This window comes from Vicia villosa, linkage group LG3, assembly GCF_029867415.1.
Source record: "Vicia villosa cultivar HV-30 ecotype Madison, WI linkage group LG3, Vvil1.0, whole genome shotgun sequence".
Classification (NCBI taxonomy): Eukaryota; Viridiplantae; Streptophyta; class Magnoliopsida; order Fabales; family Fabaceae; genus Vicia; species Vicia villosa.
Window position 1 is genome coordinate 46,213,903 of NC_081182.1, and position 23,136 is coordinate 46,237,038.

The window sequence follows — 23,136 nt, forward strand, 5'->3', positions numbered from 1 at the left end:
AAAAAAACATTTGTCTCTCTCACAAACAATACGGCTGCGTAAGAGCAATTTTGATAGACTTAGCAAGTAGGAATAACAACCAACACTATGCCATAAAACTAAAAAAATCTGTCATCGTGCTTTGTTACGGTCGTAAAGCATATTTGCCATAACTCTAACCCTAACCTCAAATTCACGTCACTTTTTTTTTACTTTCACCACCAGTATCCGGCCCACTAGACTGTCTAATCTGATTCGGGGTTCAGTTCTGACATCAAATAATTCTAACCCACTCGATCGCAGTTGCGAGTAGGGGTGCTCGCGGTGCGGTTTGGGCGGTTTTGACGAAAAAAATCATCCGAACCGCAAGAACAAAAATCGTGCGGTTTGGTTTGGTTCGGTTGACTTTTAAAAAAAATCCGAACCAAACCAAACCAAACTAATGCGGTTTAGTTCGGTTCAGTTGGTTCGGTTTTTTACAAATATTTTATTGAGCCATACATATACATATAGATGACAACATAACTTTGTATTTATACATTCATACACTATCAAATAACAACAAAACTCCTCATATTTTGACAACAACTTTCTATTTAATATGTAAAAATTAAATTAGACAAAAGTGGAATAATAAACATAAAATAATAGTATAAAACAATATAAAAATTATTAGAATGAAACAAAAAAATTGAAGAGACGAGAGATTAGTGAAGGTGAAAAAGAAAAAACAAAATAGTTGAGAGATTGTGCGATAAAAACGAAAATGAAATAAGGAACATTTGCATAAAAATGAGAAGGTGAAAAAGAAAGAATATAAGAGAGTAGAGATTATAGAAAAATAGGGAAGAAGTATGTGGCAAAGAAGGCGCAATAATGCTATTAGAGATTTGAGAAGATCGAGACTAAAATCATGTGTAAGGATGAGAAAATTGTTCGTAATCATAAGGCTAAGGTGTAATAGATTTAAGTTTGGGTAGGATGTGAGTTAAGTAAAAGTTAGGTTGTAACATAATGCGGTTTGATTCGGTTTGGTTTGGTTTACAAAATACAAACCGCAAACCGAACCGAACCGTGCGGTTTTGTTAAAAGATGACCCAAGCTAATCCGAACCAAATGCGGTTTTTTGCGGTTTCAGTTTGGTTTGGTTTGGTTTGCGATTTTCTATTGGGTTTGTTTGGTTTTGATCACCCCTGATTGCGAGGATTTTTTAATTTATATTTATATTACAAGTAACATCACTTTTATATTAAAAATTTAAATATATTTAATATAAAACTCACATAAACTAATGACTCATTTTGTTATATTTAATAATAGTAAACAGAGTGTGTTGATCTATAAAAATAAATAGATTGAAAATAATTTATCAAAAATGTGTAGATAATATCCTCATTATTTATTTTAATTTAACTTTTTTGTCATTAATACTTTTATTCAAAAGATCAATTTTAGTTATTGAGAACAGTGCCACCTTTATATTAAAAAAGTTCCGAGAATATTTCAATTTATTTTTATTACATTTGATAAAATATTCATACTATCCTAATTTTATATATTCATCCATTTCTCAAAATAACAATTTCGACCCTTTTAAAAAAACTAGCTTGACCATGATAATATGATTCTTACAATTATATCTTGAACAAAATAATTTAAAATTAAGTAAGTATCCTAATTTTCTAAAATTACACATTTCCTTAAATGTTTTTTATTTTTTTGGTAAAATCCTTAAAGGTATGTTTAATATTTTAACCTGTTTTCTAATGTTTGTTTAACCTATTTTCCTGTTTTAAAATAATATTAAAATAAACTACATACATGTTTTGTTGACTCACATTTGTATTTTTGGTGTGGTTATGACATAAAATCACAAATAGTATAAACTTATCCTTTCATGTTTTTCTTTTAAAAACAATCCATAACTTTTTTCTTAAAAATAAGTAGTACAAGTGATAATAACTTTTGGTAGTTCAAAGAATTACCAAGCTGAGTATATTTTGGGTCAATTACAATGCTTTAGGCTATGTTTGGGAGTTTGGAGGGGAAGGGAGGGGAGGGTTTTGAAAAATAAGAAGAATTGGGTGAAAAGGATAAAAAGATTTTGGGTAGGAGGGTTTTGGAGGGTTTGAGTTTATTCATAACATCAAAAACCCCATAAAATGGGGGAAATCAAAAATTATATTGAAGGAGGGTTTTGAAGGGTTTTGAAGGGCTTACATAAATTTTCCAAATATCTTTTAAGTTGTTATAGTATTCTGAAAATTAAAAATTTAATAATGATAATGACTCTTCTATCATTCTAAACAAAATCATTTTTTCAAAAAATGTCAAATATTTTTCTATATTTTTTTAAAATTTCATTTTTGGAAGTCTTCCCCTCCCCTCCCCTCCAAACTCCCAAACATAGCCTTAAAAAATCCAATTACCATTTTTAACATGTTACGAAAAAGTAACATGGGATTTGGTTACACTACTAGACAAGTCGGTGGTAATCTTTGAATAAATTCAAACTCCTTTTTGACTGACTATGTAATGTTGTTATTTTTGTATTGTCTATATTCAAAACCATTTTGATATAGTAGTACTAAACTACTTTTTGTGTCTTCTTTCGAAAATAACTTACTTTTAAATTAAGCTGAAGTAATTTTGGTCCAGTAATGTGCTCTACGGTAAACACCAAGCAACAATGCACAACAAACTTTTTTTTTGGGTACCATGGCAAAACTCTATTTTAGGGGTGGTTTGAATATAAACTCTATTAAAACGTCATCATATAAAATACTCAGCATCACATGCATGCTAATATTTTAAACATAATTGTACATTATTTTCCAATTGCAGTAATGCAAGTTAGTTATATAATTAGTGAACAGATTAGCGACGGAGATAGTCATAGTCTCCTTAAATCAATACTATTATTATTATTTTACTAACTAATTAAACAATTTAATTTAATTTATTAAAATCCTATAGTATCTCTTTTAATAACAAGATTGATTGATTAATACTACTACTAGTTAGTTAAAGTTTGAAAACGGCATCGTTTCAACAATTATTGCAGTCCTTCCTCAAAAGTAAAAAAAAGCCCAAACCTCTCTCCAACTAACATATGCATAGGGAAACGAGATTCTTTCATTTGCATCTCACTCCTTTCTCTCTCTTTTCTTTCTCTCTCTATCTCTATCTCTTCTCTTTTCTTCACAGTGAGAGAGACAAAATAAAGTGGCTTCTCTATCAATACACCAAAAAATTGAAACCAAAGGCGTGTTTGTTTTCGCGTTCACTTCTCATTAACACGTTTACAACAGAACAATCCTTCCAAGGGTATTCAAGTCATTTTCTCCCCCATGTTCCTATCCACTAACTTCAACGACACTCCGCTTCTCTCCCACGGTGGCGCCGCCAACTTCTCCTTCATCACTGCGCTTTCCACTGCGCCGATTCTCTTCACGGCCTTCGCCGGCGGCATCTCTCTCGTCGCTTTTCTCTTCTTCTATGGTGCTACTAGGTAAAATATCAAAGTCCTCTCAAATGAACGATTCATCTCAATCGCAAGCGCAATCGCAATCGCAAAAACCCTAGCTCAATCCTTCACTCTCTCACTCAGGCATAGATGATTTTGTTTTCGATTTCGATTCCGATTTCGTTACACTAGAAAAGGTACAAAAACAAAGTGCTTATACAAGGAATTTATAGATGAATCCCCTTAAACGAAGTAACAATTCATCTTCGTCTTCGAATAATTCCTCTCCTTCATCATCATCGTCCTCATCATGGATCCATTTGCGTTCGGTTCTATTTGTTGTTACTTCTTCTTCACCAGCTTCTTGTTCATCCTCTGATCGGTGAGTTCTTCTTCTCCCTCCTTTTGCTCTCACTTGATTTTACTTTCTCATTTTGTTTTTTTTTTTTTCTGTTCTAAGATTTTTATTACCCTGTTCTGTTTATTTCGTGCCAGATCTCTAATTTTGGATTTCACCGATCTTGCTATTAGTGTAAGCTAGGTTGATCAGAATGAATGTTTTTTACCATTTTTGTGCTTCGTGTTTTCTAATTTGGGTCTATTTCTTCGTGTGTAGAGTGATTGGTTTTTGAAATTGCAATGTTTTTATGAATGAAAAAAACAAAGCAATTTTTTGATTTTGTGTGAAAGGAACAGGAAGGCTGAAAAGGACGAGATAGGTAGAGGGAGACAGATCTCTATTTTGGTTTATGTAAGGCGATTTCTGTCTTTTTGTGTGTAGGAGAGGAGGTTTCTTCAATCTCAAGTTCCTTTCCTCTTGTTTTGGAATTTTTATCCTCGGATTCCTATATCTCTTGAGTCATGTCAAATCAACTTATCCATAAATCACCATTGTTATTGAATATATAACTTGATTGTGATCTTTATTGAATACCAAAACCCTTTTTCTAGCTTAGTATTTTGTCAAGATCTTCATAAGCAAGATGGAAGATCTATGCTTAAAGAGTCTAACTTGATTTAGGGAATTACACTTATCATATGTGCGGTATGTCAATTAACACGCCATATCAAGCATTACAATTCTTTAGGCTGTAATAATCTAGATGTTTTCTGGATGCTTATCCGAGCTATGTTGATGTGTCTCAAGTTTTCAACAATTTCTGTAAACTTTGCGTCTTATTCCCTTATGCTTTTAAGTTACATCATATAAGTTTTTACTTGGAATAGTTTGGTTCATCCCTCATTGATAAGTTAATTCTGTTTCCATAAGCTTTTTCAAATACTATGTCAAATTCTTATCTATGCCGATTTATAAGCCAATTCAAACGCACCTGTAGTTTGTTTCCATATGTTCATATATAGCGTCATATTACAATATTGTCTATGTTGCCGGAGGACTTGAATGCATTTAATCCTTTTAACGTTATGGAAATAAGATAGTTTGACATTAAAACATATTTCTCTGGAATCCATGAATGTAATGAAATGATAAATGTGTGAAATCTGTCACAGAATGGTAATGCACATGGGTTTCTAAATACTAAATATGTGTATGTTTGACCATTTTTTCCATTGGGAGTGAAGAAAGTCACGTTTTGCTTGGGCAAGTATATCAATAACACCAAAGCATTATTATATGCTTTTAAAATGTAATATTATATTTTCTGTGTACTTTTTAAGTCGACTAAATGTCATAAATGATTGTTTTCTGCCTATTCTATGTTCTAAAACATATTTACATTAGAGCAGTAATAATGAGTAATTATCTGTAACAATTTCAGAGGTCGTCTTAAATCACCATGGTCACGCCGGAAGAGAAAACGCGTCCTTTCTCCTCAACAATGGAAAAACTTGTTTACCCATGACGGGAAAATTCGCGATGGTGGACTTAAGTTCCTGAAAAGAGTTCGTAGCGGAGTGAGTTTTCTAATTTATCTGTTTAAACTTCAATTTTGTGTTTTTGGTGGTTCCTTTTGATATTTATTATGTTATGAATGTCTGATGCAGGGTGTTGATCCTAGTATAAGAGCTGAAGTTTGGCCTTTCCTACTTGGAGTGTAAGCATTCGATCATGGTTCACTTCTAAATGGTGTTTATTTATTTGGTGCATACATGAAATCTAAGAAGCATGAATTTTTAAACAAACTCATTGTCTAAAGATGGCATACACATGAAGCAAAACTTTAAGCTTCCCATGAATATTTGAACTTTAAATACTCTTTTTTTTTTTTGTAATTCAAAGTGTCTGTTATTCATGATTCGTGTGGAATGAACTGGATTATTTTTAATATCTCTATTTTTTTCTTCATGTTATACATCCAGATGGATATTGATTACCTACCTTGTCATTTATTATATTTTATGTGTTATTTGAATTTATTCCCCGTTTTCCCTTGTTATTTTCATTCATCTAGACAAACTTTTATATGGCTACTGATTACTCTTTCATTTAAACAGGTATGACTTGGACACTACCAAAGAAAAAAGAGATGCTATACGAACTCAAAATAGGTAAGCATACAAGTTTATATGCAACCCATGCTCGATTCATCATTTTTTGCCAGTCTCTAAGACTTCATTTGTTTGCTCTTCACCTTTTCCTTTTGTTCACTTTAACATACTGTTATTTTTATTCTAAATCTTTAAACACAGAAAGAAGTATGAGAAACTCCGTAGACAATGCCGGCAGTTGTTAAATTCCAATAGTGGGAGCTTTAAGTTCTTTGAAATAGGTGAAATCAGCTATGACGGAGATGGTGTGAGTCTTGTTCAAGATTCTGGTTCTCCTAGTTCTGAAGATGCAGCAAGTGCCAGAGAATCCCTTTCCAGTGGGGAGCAGAGTCCAGATTTTGAATATTCAGATGATCCATCCGTTTCCCTGTTGGAAGGAGATGATGTTCCCAACAGCAGCTATGCTGATGCCTCTGCCCTCGATTCAGATTCCACTGACTCAGATTCCTCAGAAAGTCCTGGAGTAACTCAAACATTTCCTTCTGATGATGCCCAGGCAGAGAACAACAGCGAGACAACTTCCAAGGAAAATTCTTCTCCCTCACAAATGAACGGCACTTCAAAACTACGAAGTAGTGAAGACTTTGCCACCTGGCAACGGATCATCCGACTTGATGCAGTACGTGCCAATGCAGAATGGATGCCATTCTCTCCCTCCCAAGCTGTTGTACATGAAAGCAGAGCACATCGATCTGCTGAGGCAGTTGGTTTAAAGGATTATGGTCACCTAGATGCTGGCAGAATCTTCCATGCTGCTCGATTGGTTGCTATTCTTGAAGCATATGCACTATTCGACCCTGAAATTGGCTACTGCCAGGGTATGAGCGATCTGTTATCTCCTATAATTAGTGTTATATCAGAAGATCACGAGGCATTCTGGTGTTTTGTTGGATTTATGAAGAAAGCTAGGCAGAATTTCAGGCTTGATGAGGTGGGTATTAGAAGGCAACTTGATATAGTTGCAAAAATAATCAAGTTTAAGGATTCCCACCTGTTTAAGCACTTGCAAAAGCTCCAGGCCGAGGATTGCTTTTTTGTGTATAGGATGGTGGTGGTATTGTTTAGAAGGGAGTTGACATTTGAACAAACTCTTTGTCTTTGGGAAGTAATGTGGGCAGATCAAGCAGCCATCAGATCTGGTATTGGGAAATCTGCCTGGAACAGAATTAGGCAGCGTGCTCCGCCAACAGATGACTTGTTGCTTTTTGCAATAGCGGCCTCAGTGTTACAGAGAAGGAAATTAATTCTTGAGAAGTATAGCAGCATGGACGAGATTATTAAGGAATGCAATGGCATGGCAGGACACCTTGATGTTTGGAAACTCCTGGATGATGCCCATAACTTGGTGGTCACCCTTCATGATAAAATGAAAATAGAGGCATCGTTCCAATGACTGCAGTGGATACATAAACTACTTTATTATATTGTCTTCGAAAGATCTTTAGTTCAGGCTGCTGGATATCTCCTCTTGCGCCTACAATAAGCACTGCAAATGCTGGGTTTATTAAAATGAATCTTGCTGCTTGCTGAAACTTTCCACTGCTTATTTACAATCTTTAGTTTCAATAGTGCTGGCAAATGTGGGAAATGAAGTTGGTTAGATTTACATGTTATGTTTATTATTTCTTTTTTTTTTTCATCTCTTTTGGTCTCCACCATTTTCTTCCTTTTGATTTCAATTCTGATTTGAGACACGCTTCGGAGCACCTTTACCTAAAGTAGGTAGGTAGGTGCGTGTAACCTATAGTAGAAGAGACTGAGATTTACTCGACATCTAAGAGTGTTGTCCTTTTTGACTGAATCTGAACTCTTGAATTTTTAGATGCTGACTGAGTAGGTACATAGAGTTTAGTTGATATAACAGGATTATTTAATTGATCTAGGTTGCAAACTAACGACCGCATACTTTTGAAGCGTTTAACATCAACGAAAGATCAAAGTTTGTGAACTTAAATAAAGGTAATAAATATGGACGATGCCAAATAGAACCAATTATTGGGTGGCCCATATAGATGTATGTAATCCGCCCCTAAACTTAAATAGATGAGTTTAATTGATATGCCTTACTATTACTAGAGCTGTCAAATGGGCCGGCTTGGGGGCTAAAACATATAAAGAGGTTGAAGTGGGTGGGTCCGATTACTTCATGGGCTGCCGCTGCCAAAAATGAGTACGACTCAGTTATAAAGTTATAAAAATGATGTAATGGATAAAAGCTACATAAGATAAGTAGAGAGTAATGATAAACTTAATAACTTAATTAAGTGATATTTAAAATATTAATCAAATCAATATTTATATATTCGAATCCCATTAAGATTTCTATGTAAAAGTAAAGAGAAACTGAATATTATCTCTAAAATTTATTAAAATTTATCTTTATCTCACAAGTATTTTTTTAACCATATTATCTTAAAACATATATTGATTCTCTTTATTTTTTCTTTTTCAATTGAAATACTCTTATGCAATTATACCTTAACTCAATATTTTTTCTTCAAAATTAACTAAAATTATTTTAAAATTTTATTTTTAATGGGCCAGCTCGAAAATCCGTTTGGCCAGTCCGGCCCATGAAAAAGATAAGTCCGGTGGACCGACCCAAAAAGATAGGGTTGTGTTTTTTAAAGGTTTTCTATGTCCTGGCCCACGATAAAATATAGGGCTCATAGGCCGAGTCCATTTTGACAGCTCTAATCATTACATCATAAATATTCAATTGTATTATTTTTTTAAAAATTTAAATAAAAGTCAAATATTTTATACTTATCGACAGTTGTAATTTACTAATAAAGTATTTTTTTTATAATTAAATTCTAAGTAGATTATCAAATTTGCATTCACATAGTAAAATGTAAATTATCAAAAGCAATCAAATTGATTTTAAATATGAAATCTGATAACTTTGATTTGAGAACTGTTTCAAGTTGAAAAATTCAGATGAAGTCGTACAAGTTTGTCTTTCCCTCCTAGTATCAAAATTCGTCTAAATTTTGGATCAATTCAAAATGCAGCGTTTCTTAAATATAATGCTATTTATAATGAGATTTCTACTGAATAAAGTTTATTAGTATTCAAAATTCTACAAATTTAAAAAAATTACTCGGCAAGATGGATTTTGAATGATTAGGTAGGGGTGAGAATAGGCGGGCTCTCGTAGGAGTTAGGTATTATCAAATTTAAGTAGGTATTGTCAAATTTAAGTCTGGTTAGCTAAAAATAAGGGATTATTTTTTTCACTTTAAGTAGTGGAGAAGCATCGTATGAACAATTTAAAAGTATTTCTATGAATTTAAAGATGCATTTTCAAACGCATCTATTTCACACTGAATACATGTGTAAATGAGCCATCACATTTCTCTTTTTGTCCGCCATCGCACTTTTATTTTTGTCAAAAATTAATTTGGAGGTGCACTTTCATATTCACCATATATGCACCATGTAACACCTTAAAACCCCAAAATATTTATTTATAAAAGATACACAATCAATTCTTTAAAACCGGTGTTACACATTCTCAACAACAAACTCTTAAAAATAAAACATAAGACAACAACAAAACTCAACAATAAATATACTTTAAATTGTCTCAATAAAATAAAGTACTTGATTAATTAAATAATGAGTAATGTTAACATGTGCCTTAAGGGTTCAATGTGAAAAAAAATTCTTAGAAATTGTGCATTATTTTAATTAAAAATTGATAATTAATATATTTATTACGTTTTTCAATACAAATATTTTATTTTTAGATTTCTTAACATGTTCCCTTGGGGCACATGTTAGCTTTATCCTTAAATAATTTAATTATGAACTCAAAAACAATGATAAAACGTCCCAAATTTAGTGTTACAGTTCAGAGCACCAACAAAAACTAAATAAAGTGAAAAGCAATAAATAAATGAATAGGCTCAATGTCATCCTCCAACTCAATCAGTGGATACCCCTCTATTTAATTATATGTACTCCAAGAGAGTACAGACACCACAGACAAAACAAATAGGGGTGAGAATCTGCTCAAAATATATTAGTGGTGCAAAAGATAGTAAGGGTAGCATATTAAATCCAGTGATCAAACACATAACTTATACACAATAACAATAATCAATTCACAATACTAATATAGATGTAATGTGACCAACACTTTGACTCCAATGCATGCGGTACTATTTGTGGACATCAAAGTTGTATTATTAATTTCTTCCATTTATTACTGGTTCCCCTTCAAACCTAGAGATGTCAATTTGTATCTGCTAACGGGGATCTCCGTGGGGATTATATGTTTGGAGCTCCGAAGTTGGAGATTTTTTCCTCCGTGGGGATGAAGATGGAGGGAAAAGTTTCTCTGATGACACTTTAGGGCGGGGATTGGAAAGGTATCCCCCGCTCCGTGGATTCCCCGACCCGAACATATTATTTATATTTTACATATTATTTAATATATAATCATATAATTTTACATGATTGTTATGTATTAGAAAATGAAGAGTCATTAGTGGATGAATCATTTTTGTTTTGTTTTATTGTATAATGTAATGTATTGTTTTGAAAAAATATATAATAATGTATTATATAATGTATAATGTATCTATTTTTGTTCCACACTCACGCATAATCAATCACTTGTGCTAGACAACTGTGGTAATGTAGCAGTAATTTAACGCAAGATTTTTCTTAGAATAGATGGACATACATACTTGATGGGGATTATTATTGTGTTTTTGGTTATGTATTGTCGCATTACATCATGGTTGTACAAGGGCATGCATTGTAGCAACACGTTCGGTTGAATATTTATTTTTTTACAGAAAAAAATTAGAAACAGAAAGTGCTTTTGCATTTTTTTTTTGTTTTTCTAAAAAAAAAGAAGAAAAATAATGAAATACTATACAATTTTGATCAAATAGTAAAGGTTTTTTTTAAAAAAATTTGATATCCGTGGATCTCTGTGGGGATAGGGATGGGAGGAAATATTCCCCCGTCGTGGGGAATGGGGATGGGGACGAGGGAAGAATATGGGGGTGAGGAGCGGGGAAGCATCCCGAACATTCCCTGCATTCCTATTCAAACCCGGTTATCCTTCGAACCCAAACTCATCACTGACCCCCTCTTCTAAATCAACGACTTATCATTTCTATCATCAGCGCACATGATGCATGACATACAACAAAAGCAAACAGGTGCCACAATCACCATTGATTCTTCTTCAAACAGTAAACATCTCACATTATACGGTCACCATCTCGACATGACAAGTATGATATGTAAGTATAACTCATCAATATAAAATCATACAAGTATTCATCATCGGATACTCTTACCTCCATGCAATATTCACACAAATAATTAAACACAACAAAATAACAACCAAAAGTCGTTGGAATAAAAAACAACCAACACTGTCACCGCTCACTAAGCGACCATGCAACTCGCTAGGCGAGCTCTCGCTAAGCGCAACCATAGCTCCTAGGTGAGAGTCCAAAACCAGAAACATACACGCACACTGATAATCTCGCCGAGCGAGACCCTTCTTCGCTAAGCGAGGGCTTGCTAGGTGAGCTCCTCCTAGCTAAGCGAGAACGTACAGAACTGCAAGATCAAAAATGCGATTTTTCATCATTAAAGTTCTTCCAAAGCTCCGATTTCAACCCCAAACCACCCAAATCACACAGACATCAACATGTATACTTTAAACTATGTGTATTACATCAATTACTCATAGATTAGTCCCTAAGTTCATCAAATTAGCACAATTTCATCAACATATTCATCATACTCAAACTTATTAACATGAACAACAACATCCAAATTTACATATACCAATCTTGCACGAATTTCAGTATAATTTAGAGCACGGATTTCATATCAATTACAACAAACAAGGTAGTTTTCACATAAACCTCAATCAGAACACACAAAGCTTAACAATGGAGAAAAACATATAAAATAAAGAAGAGGGTGATGATCCTTCTCTATCCTTCATGCATTTGACACTCATAAATGAGTAATTTCCCTCACCTCAAGTTTCCAGCAAAATCAAGCTTTGTCGATTGCTTTAATCTCTCTCTTTAACTTTTGATTTGCTTCTTTTCACATTTGCCCCTTTCTCCCATTTTTATCAATTTCACGTACTGACAAAAGAGCCTTACTAATTTCTTATTAACAATAACCTAATATTTCTATTTTAAGTAATTACAGTCTTTCCCTCAACTTATCTCTAATTTCACAATTTCCCTTATTTTTTCAATAATTCTAACTTCCTTCTAAAACCCTCCAAATTGCACTATTATTTCATCATCTTCATTTTCTCAAATTATCTTTGTCTCATCCATTCATCATCTCCTCTGTTCTCTTTATCACTACAACCGCTCTCCTTTGTTCATTGTGCTTAGGATAATTACTCTTCAAATTCATGGATAATTACTCTTCAAATTCATTTTACTTCCATTAATAACATGTTTTTCATTCAATTAATAAATTAGTAGTTATAGATTTGCCACAGTCACACATAATCAACCACTTGTGTCGGACGGCAGCGGTACCATGGTAGTAAATAGCATGATAACAACAAGTTCCGTTAATATTTATTATTACTTTTAGAAAAAATATTAGCAACAACTGCTTTTGCTTTTGTTATTGATGCAAGATGTATTTTTATTTAAATATATAAACTTTCTTAAAGATTTGATCTCCGTGGAGATTTGTGGCGATGGAAAAATATTCCTCCATATCGGAATGAAGAATAAATTTTGGGGTGGGGAGGGAAGCGGAGAAGCATCCTCCGAACATTCCCCGCTCCGTTGACATCCCTAATCTGTAAGATTTTATTTGTTCAAAATAATCTCTTGAAATTTCAATCCAATACATCCCTTAAAATTTCGATACATTTATATTATTTCATTAGTAGGAGAGTACTAAATTGCTAAAAACGCATGAATGCTCCAATCAAAGAACATGAGCGACATTTCTCTAGAGAAAGAACCCTTCTACAACATTGATTAGTGGGATTTGCAACATTGCTGCAGTGGCTCTAATGGCGGAAGTGCAGAATGAACGTAAACAAGAGTTTTCATCATCTCCTTCATTATTCTTTCCTTCCCTTTCTTTCTTCTCTATCTCTTTCTTAATCTAATTGTCTCTCAATTATATATATTTTTAATAAAGAGATAATTAAGAGAGAGATTGAAAGAAATAGATAGTAAGAGAAGATAAAAGAAAATGGAGAGGACCAAAGATGTATAAATAATGTGGTGAATCTGGTATATAACAAGGTCTCTGATGGCATCAACCTGTAGGGGGTGAGTGAATATTTGCAACTCAAGCATGCACAGAGCCTCCAAAGTCAGAACTTACGGACTTCAGGTACACCGGTCGGTCACTACATTAAAGTGAACCCATGACAATTCTAATGGCTCAAAAGTATCTTTGCACTTTTCATGTCCATAAACAAGAAGAAAATAAGGACCTTACAAAAACTCACTGAATCAGAGTTAGAGTGATCCTTAAAAAAAGGGTAGCAAAAATATTAATGAAACAGATGCTAAATGAAGAGATATGAAATTCACCATCCAACATTATTAGGTTCCTCACTCACAATGACACCAATACCATATACCAAAGAAAGTTGAAAAACATTATCATCTAGTTATTGCTCAAGACACCGAGAAGAAACTAAACACTGTCCTTTAAATGACCCGCTATAAATAGCTAACAGACCCCCTCACAAGGGTTCAATGTGATGATAAAGAAGGAACTACTCTTTGGTGTAGCTTCTGACAACAAAGGCTAAGCCCAAAATCAGAAGAGGCACCAGGAACTGCAAAATCTTGATCACAAAGTCCGAAGTCTTGTCAGGATTGTACTGAGATTGCTGAGGCGGAATGTAGGAGCGTTTTAGAGGTACAGTTGCTGGATCAATCTCACCGATGTAGTATTGGTCCATCATTTCTCTAGCAGAATCACTGTGTCCCACATCTTCAAAATCATTGGTAGCATCTTTCCCTGTTATCCATACAATATAGTATAATCAATATGGTTATCCTAGGTGCTTTAGTGATATACCCTTCATATGATATAATCATACCTGTTGCAGACAACAGAACCTCATCGCCTCCAGGATGATCCTCCATAAAAGGGGTGACATCATACACCTAACATGGTTGAACAACAAAAATTTGTTTAGATACAAAAATTCAAAGTATTACATACTAAAACTATGCAGTATAATAATTTGTCTTTGGCCTAATGGTGGACCATTCAGGCCAATAAACACAGTGTTCTGCATGATCAGGGAATTTGAATAGCCTCAAAATTGGCCGTCAGTAAAAGTGATTTTCCTTCTGCTAGATTTCCAACTAGCTAATGTCTTGTAGGAAGATGGTTTAGGGGAAGGCAGCATTAAAGCGCATCACAAGGACAACTAGGGTATATATGAGAACCATAGCCAATAAAAGCATCTAAATTCTAAGTTAATATGACCGAAACTGATTTCCAACTAGTTCTGTAATGTATATAAACCTTATAAAGGATGACCAGCTTCTTAGATAATACAGTTATCAATGATATTACTATATACTAATCACAAATCACAAAACAGTAAATTCAAACAATGATGACAGGTGGCTACACGTGTACATTGTTGAAGAAAACTTTTATGCTAAGTTTTTAAAATATAATCTTTGAACAAGGATGCCTAAAGGGAGGGAGGTTTGTTGTTGACCAAGGAAAGAGGGAGGGTTTAGGTATTGGCAATTAGGTCTCTAAAAGCGATCCAGTAGCTAAGAGGCAATGTCATTTTCCCTAGAAACACCATTCCCTTGGGAATTGGTAATCTAGAGTACAGCTTTGGCCCCAAAAAAAAATAGTGTGGTCAAGTATGCATCATTATGCCATATTTAGGTCATTGGCTGCTTTCCTTTAAGGGTAGGTAACAGTCCTCATCAAGTTTTGGGAGGACCTTTTGGTAGGAGATTCCTCTTTTCATGTGGCCTTTTTTTGACTTTTATGTGAACTTCTAATTTAGATTTTTTGTTCTTTAGTTTTCTAGCTTTTGTTCTTTGATAATATGGAATCTTCCAAGTACAACCCTTTTTCAAGTAGAATCAATTCTTGAAAGCATAATCATTTATACTTGACATCAACCAAACACCTCAAAATCAATTCTAAGCGTCTAGAATCAATTCTTGAAAGCATGATCAATTATACTTGACATCAACCAAACACCTCAAAATCAATTCTAAGCGTCCAGAATCAATTCTGAATGTCCCAAACGTGAAACCAAACATAGACTTAGATCGCTTGTGTAGAAAAAAATAAACAATTATTATTCAGTCAAATAAAGCATAAACAAAACATCAGCAACAATCCATCTTAAAAATAGACACTAAGTAGCAGATAAAATTGTTCAAAAGCAAGATAATACAATTTCTTAACAAAATACTCTGCATGCAACACAGAAATTTACAAGATCCAGAAAAGAAAGTCAGACATGCATGAACCCCAAAAGATCAAACTTCATCTTCAACAAAAACAATCAAATAAAACATTCAATTACCAAAAAAACAGACCTTTCCAGAAAGAATAAGCCAGCAATCTTTGGTCTTGCTATGCTTTGCAACATCTTCGAAAGTGTGAACCTTTGGATCTGAAGCCATTTTTTAGTTCTTTCACTGCCAAAAAAAAAAAAAATCAAACCAAAAATAAAAACCAGAAAAATCAAAATCAAACCCCCAAATTAATTTTAATCAGAACATGAAAATAAAAAAGAGGATCTATACTGTATAGAATCAAGAAAGGGGAAACATCAAATCATTCACAAGAGAGAATAAATCAATAAACAGAATCAGAAGAGAAAAGGCATGCATAATTGATAGAAAATTGTAAAAAAATGGATGGTGAAAAGCGTAGAGAGAAAAGCGATAATGAAGAGTCAAAAAGAGTTACCACTTCCGGTTCTTGGTAGATTCTTGAGTGTCAAATCTCTTCACTCTGTGGTTGGTGATGGCGATCAAGCATGTGCCTGCTTATAAATCTTCATCAATTCTCATTAGGCTATGAAATTAACCTCGTGGATTATTCATATTACAAAATTGCCATTGTGTATTCTGTTTCATCATTTTCACTTTTTTTATGTCTCAAAATAAATGTTTTTTTAGAATATTAATACAACATTTTTTTTGGACAGAATATTAATACAACATTTATATATTAACTTTCACGTTTTTTAACTACTCCACTATCTATAATAAATAAGGGTATTTTAGTAAATGATATTAATTTTTTTCACTAAAATCAACACATCTAATCATTTTCTTAAAAACCGCGCAAAACTCAAATAAGACACTTATTATGAGACGGAGGGAGTAGTTATAGTTTCTGTCAAAAAAAAAAAACATTTAGTAGTATTTTGGCATGAAATTTTTATTTATTTATATTTTACAGTATACTACTACTATCTCTGTTTATAATAAATGTGTTATTTAAATTATGTACGGTTCTTAAAATTAATATTATTTACTAAAATACTCGTGAAAGTTAATAAATAAAGATAAAATAAAAAAAATTGTATTCATATTTTAAAAAATATTTATTTTGAAACATATATTTAATCTTTTCTTTATATTGAAAAGGACTAAATAAACTTTAAAGTGAATATAAGAATAATAACCAACTTGAAAGTAGACTTTGTAACTATATATAAAGACTCTTTATTTTGAGAAATTAGAAATTTTTTATAGAACTTTATATAAATTATTTATTTATTTTTTTGATAAAGATATTAATTAAATGTGTCAAATTCTATTTGTTTTATCTTTTAAAAAATGGATTTTTTTATATTTTTAAAAATAACTTTTATATAAATGTTTTTTATAATATTAAAAAATAAATAATTTTTTTTATAAATTGAAAGATTAATTTTAACATCCTATAATATAAATAATAAGTTATTAAATATCAAAACATAGATAAAATCACAATTTTTAAAAAAACCCCATTTGTTTTATCTTTAAAAAAATGATTTTTTTTATATTTTTAAAAAGTGATTTTTATATAAATGTCTTTTAAAATTTTAAAAGTTTTTTTTAATTTATTTTTATAAATTGAAATACTAATTTTGACATCCTATAACATAAAAATACATTATTAAAGATCAAAGATAAAATCACAATTTTTAATGAAAAGGACTAAAATAAACTTTGAAGTTAATACAAGAATAATAATAACTTTGTAACTATATATAAAGATACTTTATTTTGAGAAATTAGAAATTTTTTATAGAAATTTATATAAATAATTTATTCCTTGTTTTGATAAAGATATTAATTAAATGTTTCAAATCCCATTTGTTTTATCTTTGAAAAAGTGGATTTTTTTATATTTTTAAAAACAATTTTTATATAAATGTTTTTTTAAATATTAAAAGTAAATATATTTTTTTATAAATTGAAAGACAAATTTTAAAATCCTATAACATAAATATACATTATTAAATATCAAAATATAGATAAAATCACAATTTAAAAAAAAATCCCATTTTTTATCTTTATAAAAATGGATTTTTTTTATATTTTAAAAAGTAATTTTTATAAAAATGTCTTTTAGAATTTTAAAAGTTTTTTTAATTTATTTTTAAAAATTGAAATACTAATTTTGACATCCTATAACATAAATATACATTATTAAAGATCAAAACATAGATAAAATCACAATTTTTAAAATCACAATGTTTTAAAAAAGATGCATCTCAAAAATAATTTTTATGAAAAACTATTAGAATATCTGCAAATTTAAGTGCTATCTTTAAATTTTGACGTTAAAAAAAATTCTGACAAAAGGATGAAACATCTAAAATGATATTTTAAAAATAACTATTTAAATCAATTTCTCATTAAAATTTTTTATAAAAAAAACTTAAACAAACGGACCCATTTTAAAAATAGTATTATTTTTAAATTCTCTCTTAGATATGTTTAAGAAAAGTTCTTCAATAAGAAATCTAAAACAGATTATCTTAATTAAAATTTATATAAATTAAATAAAATTTTGTATCTTTTTTAAACTGAACGTGCCAGTTTGTTTCAGTTTTTTTTAAAAGTGATTTTTATAGTTTACATATTTTTGTTTATAAAATTTTAATAAAAGTTTCAAATTAAAATTTGGTTTGAATTTAGATATATCATCATTTTATCACAATTTTTTTGCTGGATATCAAAATTTAAAAAATAAAAAAAAAACACTTAATTTTAAAGCTTTTTTAAATAGCGTTTTATAAAAAATTATTTTTGAGAAACAACTTTTTTTAAAAAAAAGAATAAAGGATATACACTGACAATGTAATTATTTTACACTGTCAATCAATTACAACTATGTTAAGTGTCAAATCATTCTGTTATTTTTAAATAATTTATATAACATGGCTAAATGATTAATTTTCATTGGATGACAGTGTAAAATAACTATCTTTTAACTCTTAAAAAATTGCAATTTTAACTAAGTTTTGATCATCAATATTGTATATTTATATTATAAGAAGTCAAAATTAATCTTTCCATATTTTAAAAACAAATTTTAAAAAAAACTTTAAAATTTTAAAAGACATTATTATAAAAATTATTTTTGTAAATACAAAGATCTTTTTTTAAAGATATAACAAACATGATTTAAGAATACATTAAAAGGCTCGTTGTAACAGATTTGTGCAGACAAACATGACTAAATTATGTTATAATGTAGTTACATAACTTCAATTGTAACTAATTGAATGATGTTTATCTGACATTAAATTGGTTGCCCAAAATCTAAATTCATTAAATAAAGTTAGAAGTTGAGATTCAATATTTAGTTCATAGTTTTTCATCTATAAGCATTTATGAATCGTATCAAAATACATTATTAGTAATTCTATTATGATATTATAAGCTTACATCGATCATATGGCCTCTTCGAACGGAGCTCTGGTGCACACTACGAAGGATCTACTGTTGCTCAGCCTTGTATCGTCATTTTCCACCCAGAAACTTCCCTTCGTCGCGATATCAGAGAAATTATATTTTGAAGACTAGTCACTTTGGTGTTACCAAGTAGAACTTGTAATCAAAGCATACAAACTTCATCACTTTCTTATGAATCCTATTATCCTTACCAAATTTAACTATGTTACCGATGCCAGTACAAGTCACATCTCACATGAATATGATACTTGGGAGCAACATGATCAAATTATGTTAGTCTGACTTCATGTCGCCATGACGCGTGTCATGCTTATACGTTTGATTGGCTCAAACATTTGTAGATGCTTTGGAATAAAGTTCATGCCTATTTTCAACAACAAATATCTCTCCCAGTTTCACTCACATATATGTAATATGCGTCATGGCAGTTGCAGAATTATGTTTCAGAATTCCTTTGGAAATTTTACTCACTCATTGGCTCCATTAATGGTATTGAAGAGAAACAATCTCTGCTCGTGAACATTTGGATGTCATCCTCGAAGGCTTACCTCAAGAATTTGAATCCACCATATCGATAATCAGCAGCAAATTTAGTTTAATCTTCATTGAAGAAGTTAAGATGTTGCCTCTTAGTCATGAAGCACACCTATATCACTTTCGTAAACACATATTATCTAATATGAATATTAAATACTCGAGCAATATCCTAAACCAAATATGCAGTCTTAAGGATGTCGTGGCCATGATCGTGGAGGTTGTGGCTCAATCTAGTGTCAGGCATGTCACAAATATGGTCATGATGCCTCAATTTGCTAACACCAAGAGATACTTTATTCATCAACTACCCCTTGGTGACACATGTAGTACCTCACATGGTAAAATTCTTACCTTGGCCGTATACTCCATACCTACCTTGGTCTTACAACTCATGTGGAAAAACCAAACTTACACCAGACTTCCAGATATGAATCCTTACATTATGATACATATCCCTAACCTAATGTTATTTTAACAATCTTTCCATGGACCTTAGGCACTTGTGGTCAACATTGATTCTACAAACTCTGTTAGTTAGTATCCTGACTCTAGTGCTTCCCACCATGCCACCTCTAATGCCTTAAAAGTTCACCAACATTCCCCTCTTGAAGGTCGTGATCAATTTTTTTTTACAATGGTCAAGGTTTCCTGTTTTAATTCTCTATATAATTCAAAATTTAAATTTATTCTGCAAAATCTTCTTCATGTACCAACTATAACAAAAAATGTACTAAGTATAACTATATATTGCATCATAAGAGGGGAGTGAATTAGATTTGTTGGATTTTTATCAATATTAAGCAAAGATGATTTCTTTTTATTTGTCTAAAATCAAGTTATTAAAATTTGAATATAAATAGTATAAATTTAAAAAAAAACAAGAATGTAAATAACACAATGATATATCTTAGTTCCCCTTATAAATAATTGACTGTAAGGATTTTTCACTATGTTGGGTCCGTGTACAAGTCTCACACCAAGACATCTCTTACAATCTTCTAACATAAACAAGAAAGCACACCGATTTCTTTTTACAACATTTAAAAATCACACCACTTTCTATTACAGTCAATTGTCACCACACACTTAGTGATCAAAACATAACTTGAAACCTATTAGAAATTATTGATGTACTTGAATCAATTCCATCACAATTCAAATATAACAGCCTTAAATGCTCAAAAACTTTTTGCAAAAGATATGACAATTATGCAGAAAAGGTTTCCATATTTATGTAGAATAAAATCTCAAAACAAATTTGAATTGTATTGAAAATTTGAATGGAAGAGGTACTTTGAAAAACTCATGTATTTTTGCTTAAATACGTCCTAATATTTCTCATGAATCAGATGCAATTGTTTGGAGAAGTTTCGTGAACAATTGCATTGAATTGGATACATAGTGGTTCAGATTTTTCAAAAAAAAAAAAATGCATGGTGTACTGGTTAACACCTTTGATAACAATCATATTTGTCAAACAAATTCGACCTATAACCAGATACATGATTTGTATAATCGATTACACCTCTGTCAGCTTTCAAAAATAGTAAACAAAATGAACCTGTAACTGGTTACATGTTTTGTGTATCCGGTTACAGTACATAAAACTTTGAAAAATCAATTTGGATTAGATGATATTAATGCATACTAGTTTAGAAACATTATAGATGAAGGGAACAATGTTATTTCTAGCATATAAAGATATTACATAATGAACTGCAATTGTGTAACTTTTGCATTATAATCAATTCTCTTTTATGACATTAATAGCTTATGTATATGATCTTTGATAGAGAGGGATTGCCACTTGATCTTCACTTGAGAGCTCTTTTCCTTCTTTGATAATCTTGTCTTAATCAAAACTTTATATCCATATGAGCTTGTCTTTACACTAAGTGTTAGTCATTTTACTCGTGACAACTTTGTTTTCTTTGAGTTTCATCCTAACTTTTGTCTTGAAAAATCTCCAGCTACCAATGAAGTCCTTGTAAAGGAAGTATTTGATTCATATGGCCTATACCAATTTAATTTTATCTAATTAAAAGAAATATTTGTTACATCATACATAAGCATTTATCAATTCTATTGGCATTACTACAAAAAGTACATACAACGATGCAACCTTTACTACGGTCCTTCAGGGAATCATGCTGATATGCGGTATGTGAGAATATTGTGATATTTGAAATGTATAATATATATTGTGCTAATTTTATTTTGTGTTCCTGTGTTTTTTATGATGTTGAGAATAAGTGGAACCGCCCCATAGTGTCCAAATGAAGAAGATGATGATGATGATAAATTACTTGATAGAAATGTTGTATGTGGTGCAAGGACAAAAAGGAGTTGTTCAGCCGCCCCCACAAGTAATGGATAACGGGTTGTTGAATCCCTCTGAAGGATCATATTCCAAGATTTTATGTACTGTTATGCGTAATGAAGACACAATGTTTACTTTTGCGCCAGAACATGATCCAGATATGGAAGGGTTAGAGAGTTTCTTACTCTTTCCTAAAGATATAAAGGATATGATCAATGGAAATCAGTGGCTGGACGTAGGGTTACTACAAGTTTTATGCATGTAAGTATATCTCATTATGGCATATCCATTGGTTTGTATATAACTAATTCCTCACGTGTTTTTTGCATTTTGTTTAACCATTTAGGTACATTCATCATATTTGTATAGAATTAAATAAATTGGATACTTATGGATTGTTGGATCAAATTAGAGTAGGATTTACAAGTAATACTCCAAAAAAACATTGAAGAATTCTTAACATCCCAAATAGTGGGAGGAAAGGATGTTATTGCATTATTCCTCCTTACGTGAATAATTTTAAAATTATTGTTTATCTATTATAGTTAGTTTTCATGTTTTACCATATACTACTAATTATATATATGCGTGTATATTCATTCAGAGATCAATTTCAATTGATTATCATATCTCTTCGGACGAATATGATAATTACACTGTGTTCGTTAGACAAACCACTCAAACCTAAGATGAAACATATCATTACTAGGTAATATATGTTTATGAGACTTTTATTAATTTTTTTGGAAGTTGTAATTATCTTAGCATTTAATATTTTTAAATTATTTTCAATCTACAGAGTTATGGAGAGACATTATAGGACGAGCCATTGAAGAAAGGAAAGTATATGGCCTTAAAGTCCAAATGTAAGTCTGAAAATACTAAAGCCTTTCAAGCTGAAAAAAAGAATATGAAGAAGATTTTGATGAAGAATATGGGATGTCTTTACTATCCAGAAGAGTTAAGCAACTATGTAAGCAAAGACAACATAAGTTCAGAGGCTACAGAAGAACAGAGTCAACCTCTAAGCAAAAGAAGTCATCTACTATGAATGTAAAGATCCTGACCATTACAAGAATGAGTGTCCCCGAATCACCAAAGAAAAGTCAAACAAGAAGTTCTTCGAAGGTAAAAATAAAGTTATGATGGCTACGTGGAACGACTCTGACTCCTCAGATGATGACTATGAAGAAGAGCAAGCAAATATGACGCTGATGGCAAAAGCGAAAGTGGGTAGCTCTGAATCAGAAACAAAATCAGATAGAGAAGAGGTATTTTCTTATCTATATCGTTCTGAACTTGAAACATCTTTAGTTGAGATTCTTGAAAATATTTGTCGAAATATGTTATTATCGAAGAAATTATGCATATTC

At 31.4% G+C, this 23,136-nt stretch overlaps 2 protein-coding genes across 3 annotated transcripts; one reads left to right on the forward strand and one right to left on the reverse strand.

Moving 5' to 3' along the window:
* The first annotated feature begins 3,083 nt into the window (after positions 1 to 3,083).
* LOC131661264 (rab GTPase-activating protein 22-like) lies at positions 3,084 to 7,777 on the forward strand. Of its 2 annotated transcripts, none has more exons than XM_058930732.1 (5): positions 3,084 to 3,490; positions 5,227 to 5,362; positions 5,453 to 5,502; positions 5,903 to 5,956; positions 6,098 to 7,777. In XM_058930732.1, exons 1-5 carry the CDS (start codon positions 3,330 to 3,332, stop codon positions 7,347 to 7,349), a joined length of 1,653 nt encoding a protein of 550 aa, XP_058786715.1. In that variant the 5' UTR covers positions 3,084 to 3,329; the 3' UTR covers positions 7,350 to 7,777. The 2 variants fall into 2 exon arrangements, with proteins under 2 accessions (XP_058786715.1, XP_058786716.1); XM_058930733.1 differs by having other exon boundaries at positions 3,350 to 3,827.
* A 5,720-nt stretch (positions 7,778 to 13,497) lies between these two features.
* Positions 13,498 to 16,033, reverse strand: LOC131661267 (cytochrome b5-like). Its single transcript, XM_058930737.1, has 4 exons — positions 15,899 to 16,033; positions 15,523 to 15,624; positions 14,040 to 14,106; positions 13,498 to 13,957 (listed from the first exon to the last, which is right to left on the reverse strand). Exons 2-4 carry the CDS (start codon positions 15,607 to 15,609, stop codon positions 13,710 to 13,712), a joined length of 402 nt encoding a protein of 133 aa, XP_058786720.1. The 5' UTR covers positions 15,610 to 15,624; positions 15,899 to 16,033; the 3' UTR covers positions 13,498 to 13,709.
* Between the last annotated feature and the right edge of the window lie 7,103 nt (positions 16,034 to 23,136).

Bases quoted from the DNA above. Each gene is read 5' to 3' on its own strand.
- LOC131661264 (XM_058930732.1), top strand. From the start codon at position 3,330: ATGTTCCTATCCACTAACTTCAACGACACTCCGCTTCTCTCCCACGGT. The intron at 5,363-5,452 runs GTGAGTTTTCTA...TGTCTGATGCAG, and splicing joins TGAAAAGAGTTCGTAGCGGA to GGTGTTGATCCTAGTATAAG. The intron at 5,503-5,902 runs GTAAGCATTCGA...TCATTTAAACAG, and splicing joins TGGCCTTTCCTACTTGGAGT to GTATGACTTGGACACTACCA.
- LOC131661267 (XM_058930737.1), bottom strand. From the start codon at position 15,609: ATGGCTTCAGATCCAAAGGTTCACACTTTCGAAGATGTTGCAAAGCAT. The intron at 14,107-15,522 runs GTCTGTTTTTTT...CAACCATGTTAG, and splicing joins GGCTTATTCTTTCTGGAAAG to GTGTATGATGTCACCCCTTT. The intron at 13,958-14,039 runs GTATGATTATAT...TATGGATAACAG, and splicing joins GGTTCTGTTGTCTGCAACAG to GGAAAGATGCTACCAATGAT.